The 19,059-nt window shown below is 39.5% G+C and overlaps 1 protein-coding gene across 2 annotated transcripts; it reads left to right on the top strand.

Annotated features, from left to right (window-relative positions):
- Nucleotides 1-1,970: 1,970 nt before the first annotated feature.
- On the top strand, nucleotides 1,971-17,010 carry abcd3a (ATP-binding cassette, sub-family D (ALD), member 3a). Of its 2 annotated transcripts, none has more exons than XM_079662370.1 (23): nucleotides 1,971-2,199; nucleotides 3,422-3,455; nucleotides 3,567-3,665; nucleotides 4,415-4,503; nucleotides 6,056-6,125; nucleotides 6,900-6,997; nucleotides 7,332-7,455; nucleotides 8,231-8,287; nucleotides 8,498-8,640; nucleotides 8,726-8,795; nucleotides 8,946-9,015; nucleotides 9,265-9,362; nucleotides 9,969-10,060; nucleotides 11,182-11,273; nucleotides 11,379-11,451; nucleotides 11,532-11,595; nucleotides 11,687-11,764; nucleotides 11,852-11,917; nucleotides 12,819-12,908; nucleotides 12,993-13,112; nucleotides 13,599-13,703; nucleotides 14,375-14,431; nucleotides 14,993-17,010. In XM_079662370.1, exons 1-23 carry the CDS (start codon nucleotides 2,090-2,092, stop codon nucleotides 15,068-15,070), a joined length of 1,977 nt encoding a protein of 658 aa, XP_079518496.1. In that variant the 5' UTR covers nucleotides 1,971-2,089; the 3' UTR covers nucleotides 15,071-17,010. The 2 variants fall into 2 exon arrangements, with proteins under 2 accessions (XP_079518496.1, XP_079518497.1); XM_079662371.1 differs by lacking the exon at nucleotides 6,056-6,125 and adding an exon at nucleotides 5,269-5,338.
- Nucleotides 17,011-19,059: the final 2,049 nt, after the last annotated feature.

The following is a 19,059-nucleotide window of genomic DNA, read 5'->3' as shown; positions in this document are numbered from 1 at the left end:
ATTAGGTCCTTGCGTACATCCAGTGGTGGCTGTGATCTCTTGGATGGGGCCCCGTTTGGTGGACTCCCATCACCTGAGGATGGTCTCTTCTGAGCATTCAACGGGCTCCTTGATGTCACCGTCGGTGCTGGGCTGGCGTTGATCACAGCAAGAATGATGGTGCGCCAGAAGATACACGTACCAGCGTCGGGACTTCATGGGTCTGGTCCAGCAAAGGATGACACAGGTCTGACCACTCTGCTGTCATACCATTTGACAGCACAGATGTTGTGGTTGGCCTCCACTCGGATGTCAAAGCTTCGTCTCCCTTTTTTCTTCAAGCTCTTCTCCTCTTCAAGGTTACAGTTGGGTAAGCGCACCTGCCTGGCTGTTCCCACATAATGGATCCCACGATCAAGGAGCTTCACTACCAATGGGACACAATTTGTTTGCGTAGAGCTTCATCACAACATCACCTGACAATCCAAGTTCAGACTTGGCTCGTATCCCATCGACACTGCCTTGGAGGGCAGCAAATTCACAGATCATTCCAGAGATTCCAGTTCTCACCCACTTTCTCCGTTTTGGAGGGCAGCAATCACATCCTGCACACTGAATCGAGGACCTCTCTTTGCTGGTGGCATTCTGAAATGGAAAAAGTAATTAATAAATATGTATCAATAATACATATGCAGCTTATTATATTGTAATAGATTACCTGAAGGATTAGATAGGGGGGTGGGACAAGTGTTCATTCTGTCTGGCTTAGCCTATTATCATATTAAAAGGAATGCATGCACCACCCCCTTCCAGGTGTCCCGATGCAACAAGTATCTGAGTCATATTTACATTTTCCACTTGAGTCACACAATACTACCTGCTTAGCCTATTATCATAATAAAAGGAATACCTACACCCACACATGCAGGTAAACCAGTTCAACAAGTCACACAATGCTGTCTGGCTCATGATAACAGGCTAATTATCATACTGAAAGGGATACATCCAAGTGTCCCAACACATTTCAGAAACTGTTTCTGCAGAACCAGAGAAGAGTTAAATGTATTTTTGTAACAAATTAACTGATAAGATACAAGCTGAGTTTAAAATATTGCTACAGATATAATTTCACATACTTTTATCAGAAATCATGTATTAATTTATTCAATTCTGGTCTTAATTCAAAATCTTAACAGAGGACACATTTAGAACTTAGTTATAGTGAATTATCAAAGACATTATATTTCTATTAGTGTTTTATTTCCATATGTGAACATATAAGAAGGGAAATCTCCATGACAGGTGCTCATGCTATTTTGACTACCACACTGACCCAGTGTTGTAATATTACAACAAAGACATAAGCTGCTCAAAATCAAATTTGATTAATGTATTCCACAATAACTAAACATGTACATGTTCTACACATTGTAATAATCACAAAAAAAATATTTGAGGCATTTTACTTACTTGAATCTGACAAATCCAGTCCAATAAAACAAAGAGATGTTGCTCGTTTGAAGATTCAGAAGTTGTTTGAGTGTATGGCCAGAGGGCAGGACCTATAAACACATTTAATACCCAATAGCATTGTGAGGCTGAACAAAAGGATCTTTTGACTATGTAAATTTAGTCTTGAAAAAAAACTAAAACATTTACTGACTTTTTTAAGGATAGTTTTAAGTAATGTTGTAAAATTACAACAGTGGGCCTTAAAGGGTTTTAAGGAATGAGCTGCCAACAAAATAAATGAAACCCTCTGGAGAGCTGTGATAGAGGATGATTTTTTCTTACAGCATTTTCAAGTATCAAGAATAATTTACGTACATTGGATTGACTTTTCCAACTTATAACTTAACTTATGAGGCCAAATACCTCTAGTGAGTGGCCCAGCCCTTCTTTTTCTGTATGTGGCCGGCCTCGGTGAAAAAAGTTTGGACAACCCTGGTTTAGATATAAATTAGGTGAATAGTGTGTTACCCACTCCTGTACACGTGGTGGCAGTATGCATTTTACAGCTGTTTGCTATGAAGCTTTCAATCCAAGAGAAGAAGACGAAGATGAACTGTAGCGAACTCTAGCAAACCAAACCGGTCGTAGTGTCAGAAACATGGCGGCGTTCAGTAAATATGTGACAGGGAAAAACTCCTCCATAGCGGGCGGTATCCTGCTGGTTTTATACCTGCTGAAGCGCAGAAGAGGGACGCAGAAAAGGAACGGGTGAGTAGGAGCAGTAAATAATGTTAGTGTTGGTTTTAAACGCAGAAATAGAGGTTTTCAGGTGAGTTTGTGGTGCGGTTTTCAGGATGCTAATTAGCAGCTGCTAGCCCCTCCATTCTGACAGGTGACCTGCCAGGGGAAAACTCCTGGATTGACTTCCATGTTTTTCAATGAGCAGGCGGCTCTTTCCTGCGCACTTTGGCCGCTTTGCTCACTGATCCGAGCGGCTCTAAAACCAGCACAACCGAGTCATTGTTCTGCAAAAACTCACTTTACAAGATTCCCATGCAAACACCCATTAACTGCCGATGTGTGTAACTTTGCATTACTTTGTTATTTCTCAATTATCACGTCTCTGTGTTGAGATTTAAATGTTTCCTTTGTTATTCTTTGTCCTCACGTTGCTCTAAGAAGGGATTATGTCGCCCGGAGAGAATCGGTGCGCCAAAGTTCATGACTAAATAATAGTTTAAGTGTATCGTAGTAGAAAACGTTCCTGTTACAGTAAAACAAGTTTAGAATTGTGATATGCAACCCTTTTTTCCGGCATAAAATATATTAAACACAACTTTTAAAAAAGAAAGAAAATGCCAGTAGAAATAGCCTGAGTTTAACAGAGGAATCCAGGATTGATCAAGGAGGCGTTCAATGACACAGCTGTCCCTGAAGTTATGTAAAAACGATATGAACTTCAATGCAAGCATTAATAGAACTGGAAACAGACAGAGGAACTGGTTAAATAATCTGTTATACAAAATAAATAAAACATAGAACTACTTTTTCACTGTTTTTTGGTCTGAAATCGTCTACAGGGCAAAAGCTTATTCCGTACCAAACATACTAACATTGTACCTACTAGACATGGATCATTGTTGATGTAGTAAAGGGACACTGTGTTCCTGCATTAAGACTGAATCTACACACACACACACACACACACACACATACATTCCTTAACTCATTCATTTATTTTAGTACGTAATTAGATATTGGTTTACACATTAAGTACAAATCTGGTTATACACATACAGTATTGCAACTTCGTCACATTTGAAATTTGCTTTGCTTATCTCATTCGTCTTCTTGCTGCCTTTGTTGTTGCTACCTGTGGAAAAGTGTGAAATCATTTTCAGGGCTGTGTGTAGTTTCACTCACATGTGTTTGTGCCCTTTCAATGACGCTCACACACATATCGTCTGATTAATTATGTTTCTCTTTGCAGTAAAAAAGGAGGCTCAGAAGTAGTACAGAACGAGGTAGGTCTAAAACATTGTCATGTGTGTCTGGAAAAGTGTCCATACATTTAGTCATAAATGGCAACCTGTAGTTGTATCACAGCCCACCCTTTGTTATGTCTCTTCATTCAGAAAGATGGCAAAAAAGACCGAGCCGCTGTGGACAAAGTTTTCTTCGGCAGAATTTTCCAGATTCTGCGTATCATGGTACCCCAATTCTTCAGCATGGAGGTATGACATCGACCTGCTGTTCAGCTCGTAAAGTCTTTACCATAGATGTGTAAACCAATTCCACAAATGAAACACTAAAAACCCAACTGGTTTTCTTAGAAGCTTTTTAGCAAAATCAGAAAGTCCTAAATCTTGAACGGGCCTTTTTCTTTTTTCGCGTGACAGTCACGGTTTGTCCATTGCACGCTGTTTGGGATTTTACTTTTGGGATGTGAGATGAATCCCAAAATAGAGCAGGTGATTTCAGATGAGATTTGTTGTTATAATGCCGGAAGCTTCACCTTCAAGCCTACCTAGAAGTTAGATTTTTAAAACATTTTATACGATGCTAGGGTAAATACGAATTTAGAAAACCTTTATTAGTCCCAAAGCGGGGACATTTACGTTGTGACAGCAAAGGGGACAGATTTGACTGAACTAAATATCAAACGTACAGATGCAAGATATCAAATAAGTAGCAGCATTATAATAGATAGTGATAACAAAAAGTGGTGCACTAGCAGCCACTAGTAGCATTTTTGTAATTTGGCGAGAGTTCAACATCAATCCAAGTGTCATTATGACTGGTGCACCTTTGGCACACATATATATCGGCTCCATAAGTCAAGGCCACCGCCACATGTTTCCCCTGGTCCAGTCTTATCCGATCAGTTCAGCAGATATGAGCGGAGTGAAGTGCAGCACGATTAAGGGTTTTGTGATGTACGGGGTTTACCAACTATTATCTGTGCTTGTTGTCTTCCCCAAAGACTGGCTACCTCGCCTTAATCGCCGCCATGTTGGTGGCCAGGACCTACTGTGACGTGTGGATGATCCAGAACGGCACCATGATCGAAAGGTCTGACTCTTATTACAAGTTTGAAACAGAGATTTTACAATTCAGTAGCATAAAAACATATTGGGGATATCATGTTGTCACCGTCTAGAAGCTATGTGAATGTTAAATAAATCCACAGCTGAGTGACAGGAGAAATATAAGCAGTTTATCTCCTTAAGTCCCATTGTAAAGTGTTTAAAAAGCTATTCTTCATATATTTCCATAGCTTCTTCTGTACAGTGGTGCAGGAATGAACCCGGAAATCTGTTAGCTTATTACCATTTCAGGTTCCCTCGTCTCAAAGTCAATGGTTTTTTGAACTTTTCCATTTTGGCTAGAAGCCTGAAATAAGGTCTGTGGTTAACACAAGCTGAAGATATTATCAAATGCTCTTGTACGACATTAGTAAATACCCCACTGGTGAATTTTTAAAAATGGTGATTGTTAACAAATGAAACTAAGTGCGTAATCATGCCGAACATTTGCCATCTTTAGCTTAGCGTTGGTGTGAAGTCATGTGACCAGCTTGTTTATAGCCTAACCTTAGCTTTTACTTCTTGCAGTTGCATTTACAAAAAACAAAGTGGTGTTTATATGTTGAAACTGCTCTGAACTAAAGGTGTTAAGTATCATAAATGTGTGTTTGCCACAGAGCTTATTTTCTGAAATATTCAAACATCCAATGGTAACATCCCACTAGCCTTTAGTTCCTGGTCAGCCTACAAACATACATCCTTACCTCCCCTCTATTGCAGGAGCTGATAACTTTGTTTTGCTTCTCCACAGCGGTATTATAAGCAGAGACAGCGCTCTGTTCAAGAAGCACTTTTATTCCTACATTAAAGTCATACCCGCGGTAAACACAACATGTACTTTGTAGAAGTGCTGTTTTTGCTTTGTAAGAGTGTTGTGTTGTGCTTCCCCATCACTCACTGTCTGAGGGCTACATTTCCCTTCAAGCCATAACACTGTCATTTAGCATACAGTAGCTTTCTCATGGAGTTCCATTCACTTTGTGTGTTCGGTATTTTAACAAACTGAATATATCTGTAACAGGACAGATGAGTAACCAAATCAGGAATAACTTAAATGTTAAATAATGATTGCTAATTGGAGAATCCCTTCTGTCTATTACAAATGCCTTCCTAGCAGAATACAAAATATATATCATTAATCGATTCCAAGTCTAACACAGACTTTATATCAATTAATTTGAAAAAGTTGTATCATTTGGACTTTTTCTCACAATAAATGAATATTCTCTTTACTATAATATTATTTTCACAGCTGACAATTTACTGATGTAATGAGAAGGGTTAATGTAAGAGGATTTATGACCCCACAGCTGTCCTCACTATGGTTCAAAAAGTGAATATGCACAGAACTAGCATGAACTGAATGGTATTCCTGAGCTCTCCGGTGTCAGGACTCCACTCTTATTTTATTTATATTTATTTTTTGAAGCGGTCCAGCAGAGCAGCTTTGTTCAAAAAGCAGAGTGAAGTGTATCGGGCCCGGTGTCTGTCCCTCTGACCCTCCTGTTTGCTCATCTCTGTGCATGTTGTGGTTGCAGTGCTATTATCGGCCGCTCGCCAAAAGAGTTCAAGACCTACTTGTTCAACTTTATCAAATTCATGCCAGCTGTAAGTTTTGTTTAACTTGTCACACTCCTAAGGGCGATCTTAATTTCTATATATATAATTATTTTCATACTGTTGCACATTTTTGGCAGTTTAATTTGTTCACAGAGGAGACCTGACATGGAAAGCACTGACATTTCTGTCTTCCTGTGTATTCACTAACTTCCTGGTGATTATCTCATTCAATCATTTCACGCACTAAAAAAAACCCTGTCATCTTGCATGATCATTAATTTGATTTAGACGTAAGCAAATATACCATTCCCCTCAATGTTAAGTGAAAAGGCTGGCTGTATTCTATATATTTTGAACTGTCAACAAACATCATGATGTCAATGATTTTAGATGGTCTCGTAATACTTTTTAACTTCCATATTTATTATATATTTCTGAGCACTATGCCTTTAGCTCTTAAAACATTATTGTTTTGCATTTTTCCAGTTTTTATTTCTTAAATGGGAGTCACTTCTCAAAAAGGAGGTATTTGCTGGGATGAGACTTTAGATACAAATACAATACTTTAATCAGATTTGTTGATATTTAGAAAAATATAGATTATCTCCAGCCGAATTCTTTACATTGTGAGTTTGCTCTTGTAAAATAATACTAATATTCTGCTTTTGCATGTTTCCTTCATTCCCTATCCTCTGCTTCTAATTAAATATATATAAAAGCTATCGGCATGAACAGTATACACCCTGTCCCAGCTGTGCCTTAGCCAACAGCTCACAATGAGAGATGGATACACGTGTGTTTTGTGTTACTGGCTCATTTCAGATAGCCTTGGTGAACAACTTCCTGAAGTTGGGTCTATTCGAGCTGAAGCTGAGGTTCCGCGAGAGGCTCACCAAGAACTTATACGACCAGTACCTGCAGTAAGTACTGAGGAAACACGTAGATCTTTTACGTCATGCATCAGAGAATATTCTCCGGTTCCATGTAGTAGATAAACCACACATTTAACCCTCCTTTCAGACAGTCAGATTGTCCCTGAAGTGTTATCAGTCAAATGCAATTTAGTAGATAACTGCAGTATGATGCCCTATTCTATAGGTGGTGCAAGAAGGGACAAGCAGTCATTATAATAAACCTTGCCTCATGTTTTTGACCTTTCACACACATCTGGAGGTTATGTGGCTAGCCTGCTGTTATGTCACTAGTGTACGTTGTGCTTTCTCTGACTTCGGACCTTGTATTCTGTCTCTTCAGGGGCTTCACCTACTACAAAATGGGAAACCTGGACAACCGGATAGCCAATCCAGACCAGCTGCTGACACAGGACGTGGAGAAGTTCTGCAACAGTGTGGTGGACCTTTACTCAAACCTCAGCAAGGTACCACGCTGTGCTAATGATCGAAGTCTTCATTCATGTTACACATTTTTAAGACCCCCCCCCCCCCCCCCTACACACCTGGTGACACAGTTACTGACATTTTACAACTGTCCATCCTGGTTGTTTATTCTACAGTTTACTCAAATGTACTCACATACATAGTGTGTATACTGGTCTATAGCTTATTCATATTTATACTACTGTCTATAGCATCTACATTATACAGTCTATACCTCTAGTGTATTCATATGTTATGCTAATGTTCAGAGTTTTGCTACGTATTAATACTGGTCATCCTCTATATACCTTAACTTTTCATATGTCATATTTATACAAACTGTGAAAGTGCACCAGGTTTCATGCTTTTTAAGAAAAAGTAAACATCAGTTTCACATCTCTTGGACTCCTGGACATTTCAGATGTTTTTGTTAGAATGACCTTTTCTCCATATGTCCATCAAAGACACGTTTAACTCCCACTATCAGGGGCATATTTGCACATTAGATATTTACTGAAGCTCCATAGAGATTACATGGAGGCATTGACCATACCTTCCTGTGGCATTGAGGGCATTGTACCAGATCAACCCTGCAGACACTCAACTGAATGCAGGTTGGAAGTCCTTGAGCAACTCATGCATGATGATGATGATGATGATGATGATGATGATGATGATGATGATATTAAAAAAGCAGTGCAGACCCCATGAATGAGAGGCATAAAGTTGTAGGAAAATATGTCGGTATTATTTTTAAACCTTCTGTCCGTCCTGCAGCCTCTGTTGGATATCTGTCTGTACATCTACAAGCTGACAACTGCCATCGGGGCTCAGGTAAGCGTGTTAAAACATCCAATCTAACCTTGTTGTACTGCTGAACAGGAAGTTGTTTCCACCTCCCTTCCCTCCTTTAGTTTAAATGATTAGATTATTAAATGATTGTTAATTTCTTTCTTTTGAGTCAACCTGATCCTATTAGTTTATTGTGAAATATCTAGATGTTGTTTTGCACATGTGAATTACATTTTATAATTCTCTCCGCAGGGCCCAACAGTGATGATGACCTACCTGCTGGTCTCAGGCATGTTCCTGACCCGAATGAGGCGGCCGATGGGAAAGATGACGGTCACGGAGCAGCGGTACGAAGGAGAGTACCGCTTCGTCAACTCTCGCCTCATCACTAACAGGTAAACACATTAACAACTACGCAAACCCAATAACTGTACAGCTGTTAGCTTCGACGCTACAGTGAGATGTCCTTCCTCTCTGCAGTGAGGAGATCGCCTTCTACAACGGGAACGAGAGGGAGAAGCAGACCATTCACAGCACTTTCAAGAAACTGGTGAGTAACACTTTGTGTCTTTTATCATTCATGCTCGATTCAGGAACTAGCTTCCCTTTCCACTTTGGATCTTTGAGTCTGTGTTTAGAGCAAGTCCTTGTTTATTTTCCCCAACTTTAGAATATTGACCATTTTTATATTTTCTTCCAGGTGGACCACTTGCATAAATTTATCTTCTTCCGCTTCTCCATGGGATTTGTGGACAGCATGATTGCCAAGTGTAAGCAGATATATCTCATCGAGATTAAGTCACTGTGAAAAGACAGCAACAGTGAATCAGATTCATATGAAGAGAAAGACAATATATTTAAAATAATTGTTTGTAGTTCATTTTTAAAAGTGCAGTTATCATTAAGGGGTCATGAAAATCACAATTTGTTCATGGCTCTGAAAATGAGCACAATATGTGTCCTTCAATCGGTTTGTATGTATATCTATATATATTTCTACATGCTGTTTTCTCCCTCAGATCTGGCCACTGTTGTGGGCTACCTGGTGGTGAGCCGTCCATTCCTCACCCCGGGACACTCCCGACATCTGACCAGCACACACTCTGAGCTGCTGGAGGTCAGACAAAACACTCACACTCACTCACACTAGTAAAATAATGCACATTGACTTGCTATTCACATAGTTATCAGTGGCAATATATTGATATTTTGTGACAAGGAAACTGTACTTATATAGCGCTTTATCCAGTCTTTAAGACCCCTCAAAGCGCTTTACATACTACATGTCATTCACCCATTCACACAGAGCAGTGTACCTTACTCTAGGACCTAACATTCACACACCGGTGGCCATGCCTTCAGGAGCAACTCAGGGTTAAGTATCCTGCCCAAGGATACATCGGCATGTTGACTGCATGGGCTGGGATCGAACCCACAACCTTCTGGTTGAAAGACGACGCACTCGCTCGCAGCCACAGTCGCCCTGTGGAGAGTAATGCTGTGATAGATGAGTGGCTTTACATGTCAATACTTGTCTAACCAGTCAGTTCATCCAGCTGCATAAACACACTTTAATGAAGTAGACAATAATACAAATGCCTTATCAAATGATGCAGAAACACTCCCGAGCAGAACAACACATATAAGAGTACTCTATAGATGTATTAGATAGGCTTTAATACATTAATATTTGGTGTAACGTGCTGCTGTTGGACCTCTGTAGGATTACTACCAGAGCGGCAGGATGCTCCTCAGACTGTCCCAGGCTCTGGGCAGGATCGTACTGGCCGGCCGAGAGATGACCCGCCTCTCAGGGTGAGTGTGAACAGAACAAAAGAAGAGGATTTAAAAAAAAAAAAACATAAGAACAACCACAAAAAAGTCTTGCCTCATAGATGTGTTATTATCTGAACATCAAGTTCTATTTATATAGCAAATTTTTAAAACGATTTTTGGTCGAGCCAAAGTGCTGTACAAACAATAAAAACACTTTACAATAAAAACACTTTACAACAAATACAACATCACATATACAAAATCACACACAGGGAAATGTCAGGAGTCGTGCTCCGCTCTGACTAGAAGGCCAGAGAAAAGAAGTGAGTTTTAAGGGTAGATTAAAAAACCCCAGGGTCTGGGCCGACCTCACATGGAGGGGGCAGAGTGCTCCAGAGGGCCAGCTGCTGCGAAGGCTCGGTGCCCTCGGGTTTTGAGCCTGGTCTTGGGCTCTACCAACAACAGCTGGTCAGCAGACCTTAAGGCTCTGGCTGGGGTGTAGCGATGGAGGAGTTTGGCTACATAGGCCGGAGCCAGCCCATTTAGGGCTTTGAAAACAAATAAAAGGAGTTTAAAATAAATTCTGAACCGAATTGGAAGCCAGTGCAGTGAGGCCAGAATTGGGGTGACGTGGTGACGCTTTTTATGGCCATTGAGTAGACGTGCAGCTGCGCTCTGCACTAGCTGCAGGCGTCTAATTGATGCCCGGTCCATACCCACGTATAGAGCGTTGCAGTAATCCAACCTCGAGGTAACAAAGGCGTTAATGACCCTTTCTAGTTCTTTAAAAGATAAAAACGACTTGGTCTTGGCCAATAGTCATATTTTAAGAAAGCAGGTCTTGACTACGCTGCTGACATCCCTTTTAATAAAGTTAAACAAATTTACTTATTCAGTGCGATGACTCAATTTCTCTAACCACTCTTTAAAGATTTAGAAAGGCTTTGCATGTTTCTGCCTTCACATCGTAATTCTTCACTTCTCCCATCTCTAAAATGTGTTAATTTCACTTTTGAACTTCTATTGCAATCTACTATTTCTGCCCTTTTAAAGAAATGTTTTGGTCGTTAATAGATGCTACAAGGAACAACATACTGTATATCAAATGAGTGAGTAAGTGTTCTGAGGTGTTTATTCATTCATATATTTGTCCCTCACAGGTTCACGTCCCGTATCACTGAGCTGATGAAAGTCCTGAAGGATCTCAATTCTGGCAAATATGAGCGCACCATGGTCTCCCAGAATGAGAAAGGTACACACCACTCCTGATATGTGACGGAAACTAATCTGATCTCAGGTAACTGGAGATTTGAGCAGCGAGAATAACTGACTTTTTTTTTTATTCCATCCTCTTTAGATTCAGACTCTTCCCAGAAGCTCGTCCTGGTGCCTGGAAGTGGAAATGTTATCAACAGAGACAACATCATCAAGTAGGTTTCTTATTCTATATCAGCATATCTGACTTCTTTCCATAAGTGCAGCTTCAAAACAACATTTGTGTGTTTTGCAGATTCGACCACACCCCACTAGCAACACCTAATGGAGACGTTTTGATCAAAGACCTCTCCTTTGAGGTATTATTCATCACCAACACATTTATTTGAAATATGGAGTATGGTTGCAGGACTTTAATAAGACTTTAATGTGTTTCTCTGCCCTCTGAAGGTGAGCTCCGGCACCAACGTGCTCGTGTGTGGACCAAACGGCTGTGGAAAGAGCTCTCTGTTCAGGGTGCTCGGAGAGGTGAGAGACAGAAGATATTCTTTGTAAAACACGTGTTCACCATGTGTTTCTTTTGTAAATAAAACAATGTGTGTGTTTTTTTTAAAGCTGTGGCCTCTGTTCGGAGGAAGTCTGACAAAACCAGAGAGAGGGAAGCTCTTCTATGTTCCACAGGTAAAATGTTGTCAATGTTCCACTGCTAACAACATCCAGGGTCTCCGCGGGGTCTTCAAAAGTATTACAAATTGATAAATCAATTTAGCAAAAATGAAGGCTATTAAAAAGTATGAAACGGCATTTTCCAAGGTATTACATTTAGTAGCTTGTTTTCAATAAGTATATACATTGTCCAAAGAGGTTGTGTTCTACAGTCTGCCTGAATGTAATCATTGCGTAGGTGTGTAGTTTGATTCTGTATAGTTTATTTATGGCATCCCGTTGGGTTTGACGTCATCTGAACAGGACATCGCACGCTCACTCCGTTTCTCCGTTTACTCCGGTTGTTAAACAACATCGTTATGGGGAAATAAAAGTCTGCGTCCAAATGATTGGAAGATAGGGAGGAAGGACAATCAATACTGTATATAGTCAATGTGAGGTAAAGTGTGTCGCCAAGGTAACCGGTTAAAACTCAAAGTGGTGATGAGCTCTTAAAATGTATGGAAAGAGTCTTAAAAGGTTTCATATTTGACTTCAGGATTCCTGCATATATCCTGACATCATTTAACATATTATAGAGATAATTTATAAAAGATATAATCTATAATTACACTTAAAATAATAATAAAAAAACACATTTATGTACCGCTATCTCTATGTGCATGTTAGCTAATATTTACATTGTTACCAACATGCAGTATATATGGAAATGACAATATGCAATGTCATTTTAGAATATTTAAATAGCAATATACGCCTGCTCTAAACAATTTAAAAACTTTTGTTTTGTTTAACGGTATAATTATATCGCATGTTTAGGAGTAGTGCCTCTCTTAGTTCCAGTTTTGCATCTCAGACTGAATAAAAAAAACTGCATGTGTTTTGATTTATTCCTGCACATGTTGTGTTTCTGCAGAGACCCTACATGACTCTGGGCTCTCTGAGGGACCAGGTCATTTATCCTGACACGTATGAAGACCAGCAGAGGAAAGGCATCTCTGATCAGGTGGGACCCCACACACTTCACACACTCACTCCTGCTGTCAGTGTGTGCTTATAGTAACACACACCTTCTCACCCATGTGTGTAGGTGCTGAAGGAGTACCTGGACAACGTGCAGCTGGGTCACATCCTGGACCGGGAGGGCAGCTGGGACTGTGTGCAGGACTGGATGGACGTGCTCAGTGGAGGGGAGAAGCAGAGGATGGCTGTAAGGACTCACTACCTAAGGAGACATGATTTTAAATTACTGAAAACACGCCGTCGTCCATTTATTTTCTATCTGATCAGCCTGCTCAGGTGGTAGGGCCGATCAAACTCACACATAGTCGGTTTGCGGCTGAATTAATAGTTTTGTTTAACTAATTTTAATATTTGTATACAGACAAGGTACAAGAAGACATAGTAAGTTAAAGGGAGAGAGCACAAAGCATGGCTTAACACACCAATCTATCCTGTGAGATATATAATTACACATTAGCTTTAAGGAGTGTGAATCAAACGGCCTATTTGATCTATCAGTACGGAGAATGATGCAACGTTTCAAGGCTTTTATATGTGTGCATAGCTACAGTGTAGTTATGACAATGAAAGTCTTAGGTCACAAGCTCCTCCAACAGTGCAACACAATAAAACAGATATATATATATAGCGTTTTATACTTCCTCCTCAGTATTGACTGTGTTTCTGATTGCAGATGGCCAGGCTGTTCTACCACAAGCCCCAGTTTGCCATCCTGGATGAGTGCACCAGTGCAGTGAGTGTGGATGTGGAGGACTTTATCTACAGCCACTGCAGGACGGTACGCACCAACAACACACCACACACACTCACTCACTCACTCACTCACACACACTCACTCACTCACTCACTCACTCACTCACTCACTCTACATCTCTAGGAAACAACAATGTCTCGGTATAGTGGGGGATGCAGGGATGTTGATTTTTTGAATGCTGCTAAAATGATGGCTAATATACAGATATCCTCCTTCCTGCACCACTCTGTTAAAGCAGTGTGTGTTTCTCAATGTCGAGGAGGCTTGCTTGGTAGCACATGTACCGCCGAGTGAGTTCCTTCAGAAGCGAGGCAAGAATACCTCCTAGCCGCGAAGAATGGAACAGGCTAGCAAGTGTGCAGTGTGCGTCACATGAGAGGCCCCGCCTTACATTTTCCGCCAAAGAGTTTGGAAATTGGTCCGTGCGCAAAGCATTGTGGGGATTTTAAGACCGGAGTCTACACATGTGCAGCCTCGAAATTTCCCGCAACGAAATACGGTACAATTCCAAGTATCCTGGACATTGGAACAGTCCTTCGGCAGCACTCGATGACGTAGCATCCTTGAAATATTGGCTCTGGAGCATCCTTCCTCGACATTGAGAAACACCCAGTGGCTCATTCATGTTGCATTGAAAGGTTTCTAAATGAACAGGTGTGGATCTCTGTACTAGTTGTGTGTCCTTTGCTCCACAGGTGGGCATCACCTTGTTCACAGTGTCCCACAGAAAGTCTCTGTGGAAGCACCACGAGGTAAGAGCTGCATTTCATTTGTTTTTACCACTTAAAATGAAATCTTTTTATCGCCAGACTCCTTTACTCTTCTCTCCCCGAAGTCAGTCATTTTATATATCACACTTTGAAAATGAAATTATATAGCAAATCTATATTGTTCAAACCGTTGGTATCAAACTGAAACTGCAAAGTCAGCGTTAAAAAGGTTATTTTTTCTATTTCTTATTCCATATTGTGCATAGTATTTATTTTAGAAGTTATGGGAAAACTTTTTTTATTATAAAAACTTGAATTTTTACAATAAAATAGGGAATCAAAATCCAACTGTAAAAACAGCAGTCTTAAGTTTATAATTTCTTCATATTTTGTCTATTTCTATCATTTTTTTGTATACTTTGCGTGGAAATGTCATTGTAAATATATTCTTATCTTTCCTTTCTCTTAAATTCAACATTTCCGGGGCTGCTGTATCTGTTTGTTCTTGTTAAAACATGACACACTTTAGTCTTTTCAACATTTAAATATGTCGTACTTCTTGTAACTGATTGATATTCTTATGTTTTCCTCTGTGCCATGAAGTTTTACCTCCACATGGACGGCAGAGGGAACTACGAGTTCAAGCCCATCACAGAGGAAACCGTGGAGTTCGGCTCGTAACTGATCGCTGCTGTCCTCCCATAATGCACTGCTCTGATGAAACCAGTCCACTAATTCTTTGCACTCGAGACATTAGAAATAGCCGAAACCTAGAGAATATTGTTTTTAATCATTTTTGCTTCCTTTATCACCATTTGCTTGTTCTGTTATTTAAACCATCACTTTAATCCTGTCTAATCATTTACATGTTCAGTGTGATATATGTAATTTATATGGTTGAGTGTATTTCACTAAAAGGTGGAAATACATTATTCGGTTTTAATCATCTCTGCATAGCAGTCATATCTGAAAACAGTAACAGTAGGGATAAGCTACATACCACAGTGGTCTTTAAGTCCCACAGTAACACAGATTTATGTTTGCACAGCGTTTGAGTTAACAAGGGAGTATTGTAGGATTACTATTCGTTTAACTCCACAGCTGACAGAAGATAAGAGGCTGGTTATAACTTCCTCAAAATAACAAAGGGACTGTTATTTCCAGATAAAAAATATTACCTCGAAGTATCACACTATTATCTTATGGTTAAAACGTAGTCATCCAAGTATAAATGGAGGTTAAAAAAGGTCACGTAGGCCTACCTGCTCCCTCCTCATTGTAGCTCTGCTCATTCCTGGCTCTTTTTCTCCCGGCCAAATGATGGGAAATAAAAGCCTCTTGGATATTCCGTAAAGTATAAAACTGTAATAATAAGACATGGAAATCATTTGAACCAGAAAACAAGGCTTGAAATTGAAACTAAAAAGACTGAATGTGAGCACCATATGGCATCTCAACCTCTGCTTCTGTGGCAACAGGACAACGTGCTCACTGGAACGCAATGAACTCTTTAGGTGGCAAAATGAATAACATGTCATCGAACCCCTGCGTGAGGTTTCTGTGTGGGGACAGGAACATATTGGTCACTCACAGCCAGGCCTTCAGGAGAGTGTTGAAAATACAGAATCACCAGGGCTCTCCTCTGAGACACATGAACTTGTGATTTTGTATGTTCAACACTCCCCCTGTAATGTTCTGATGTGTGTGTGTGATTACCGTCGTAGTATGAGGGTCCTGCATCAGGTCCATCGTCACTCCAGCGTTGTGACATTTGGGGAGAATATCCGTTAATTTCACTGTGCAATGAGAACATGTTAAATGACATTTTGTATAGTTTAACTTTGATTTTGTGAATACACACCGCTGACAAAGCCATTGTAGAAGGGCAGACTATTGTGGGAATGGAAGTAGGACGCTATCATATATCATCCAGTTTATATCCCCTTGCTCCACATTAGAGCTACAGCATGACTCGTGAATTCATAACGTGCATGAAGTGCCACGCCCTGATTTGATTGTGCTTCAAAGGCATTGACAGACTAATGATAATAAATAAAACAATCGAATAGATAGAGCACTTACTGCGTAGTTTATTTTCAATGCCAACAGTTGATGAAAGGGTTAGTCAAGGTGTTTGCCTTTACCCACTATAGAGTCTTCTTTTAGATCAAATCTGTATGATTGTAATTGTTGGAAAATATTTCTTTATTTGTTTTGCTCTTGACAGGTTGGACTGTAGCATGAAAAAAAAATCAGCTAGTTTATGTTAGCTTAAACTACTGATCGAAAGACATATTCTCATGTAATTATTAATCATTGTCCTCTTACTAAAAGCTCATTATTAACCTCTTCCATTTCCATTCAGTCAAAATGTAAATCATGTTTTTAGGAGGTAGGATTAAACATTTTTGATTATCTGGGGACTGGGTCTAAAGTGCGATGATGGCGTCGATGATACGTGAATATGCAGACAGTTCCCCGGCACTCACTTCCTCCGTCTACTGTAACTTTATTCTGAAAGTGTGAACATGTAAAGAAAGAGCCTCAGCTATGCCCATGGTTTTATATGGATAATAATGTTATGATCTCACTCTGCATTAAAATAACAAGATGATGAATAATTTATAAAAAAGGTCCTTCTTTATTTCTGTCTTTGGGATTAGAGGTGAGAGAGATAAGAAGTGCGTCAATGATCGGTGGGAGTGTTGTAATCCAGAGGAGTCTTCCCGAATGTAGGTCAAAGGTTAACTCTCCTCTAATGTTTCTTACATTTTCTCAGACAGGCAGGAAATATCAGATAATTGATTCAGTGTTTTTAATGAATTCGTTTTTTTAATCATTCTTCTTAAAACCTCTTAAGCCCCAAGCCTGTTTTTCAGGTTTCAGGCTCGAAAATGACATTCCCAGAACAAATGACCATATCTTCCCTTCTAAAAGGGTTAAATAATTAATAATCTTTTTTCTCAAAGTAATGATAAACCTGTGAGTTGGATGTAGAAAAGTCAGAATCAATATAGATGTTTTTATTTGAAAGAAAATTCAGATTGAACATGGTAAAAAAATGTAAATTATAGTGTCCGTCCAAAAGATATGTTGTACTTATAGTGAAAACTAACCTTGGATGATGGGTTAGTAGACTAAAAGCTTTAGGAATCCAAAGTACAACACATAAGTACCCTGTATCAAGATTGATGCAAAACAAGTGATATTTGACCTTTTTAGACAGATTTAGCAAAAAGAAACCTTCTGGGGCCATTTGGGTGGATTTTCCTTATCTCTGGCCCTTCTTCGATTTTGACATGTGACATCTCTTTCTGACCGTTAGAGCCAATAGAATCGAAGGGAAATCATCCCGCACACACTCATGTTAAAAAGAAAGGTCGCGTCTTCGCGCATTCAATCTTTCTACAGAGCGTAGGAATGGCCTGCTCTGATATTTTAAAACGGAATTGCAGTTTTATTGCTTATAGATTATCAGAACATTTCAAAGGGGACACAGACACATTGGATATTAACCTCTGGATTAACTACAGCATCGTTGTTATCGTTTTAATACCATTGAAGACCAGTTTTGACCAGACAAAATCAAGGTAAGCCATGTTAGCGTTGTAGGCTACCTAGCGCCACATGTTTTGATGTACGTTTTTGTTGATAACGTTGCAAGTTTGTATCGTTCAGTGTTGAGGTGGGCACCGTTAGATTCTGTGTCTTTACGATCATAAACAATGTGTTGGATGTGCAGCTAGGATAATTAATAAGGGAGCTAGGAGTGATTTTCGGTGCAGTAATAGGTTAGCATTTTTTGCTCGGTGCTAATTCAGAGGCTCACTGTTAGCATTGTGTGTTTGTTTGTTTTTTTTAAATGAAAAAGATCAGTTAAATGAGTTTTTTCCCGTTCTATGGATATAAAATATTCATAGTTTATTAAATATTAAGGTTCCTTAGACGTTGTTTCCTGCAAAAGACGCGATTTCGTCCCCGGAACCGGGTCCGTGGGGCTTAAGAGGTTTTAATGTCATTGACTACAAGCTGAAATGCAGAGTTTAATGCTTTTCATTGCTGATTTGAAATAGCAAACACAGACAGCAGTCGTCTCATAAAACTCGCATTACCTTCTTTTTAAATGTTATTTTGACTTTTCTCAGTCATAAAGTCACATCTCTTAAAAAATCTTTTGTGGATGACATTTTCAACAAAACACAACAGTGGCAACTATGAGCATCGTCTGCCGATGTGAAATCTGTTTAAATAATCGTTCATATTTTTTTTCCCATATTTCCGACAGAATAAGCACAAACCTTCAGTTATTAGTATTTTTTAATTATGACACATTTGTTAAAGGTCAACTATTAACCATGAAAGTGTGGTCGTAGTTCACAGAGAAATTCAAACAAGTTCAATTTTCTGCAGATTAAATATTTGCACAATTTCTCTCAAAAATATAAATCTGTATTGTTCATTCACATTTGTTTTCATAATCCAGGCAAGGAACGATTCCCAGAAGGCGTTTCATAACTTGGAGAATCCTTCATTGAAGTGAGGGTTTAAAAGCAGCAGGACTGTGTATGAAGTCAGTCTTTTATTTGGAAATCAAGTGTCCTCCCGTGGTTCTAATATACATTCACACAGAGGCGCTTTTTCTTCAATAAGGCAGCTTTTTGGTTCTCAGC

This window comes from Notothenia rossii (assembly GCF_949606895.1).
Source record: "Notothenia rossii genome assembly, chromosome: 12".
Taxonomy (NCBI): domain Eukaryota; kingdom Metazoa; phylum Chordata; class Actinopteri; order Perciformes; family Nototheniidae; genus Notothenia; species Notothenia rossii.
Note: the sequence above shows the minus strand (reverse complement) of the source record. Positions and strands in the feature narration are given on the sequence as shown.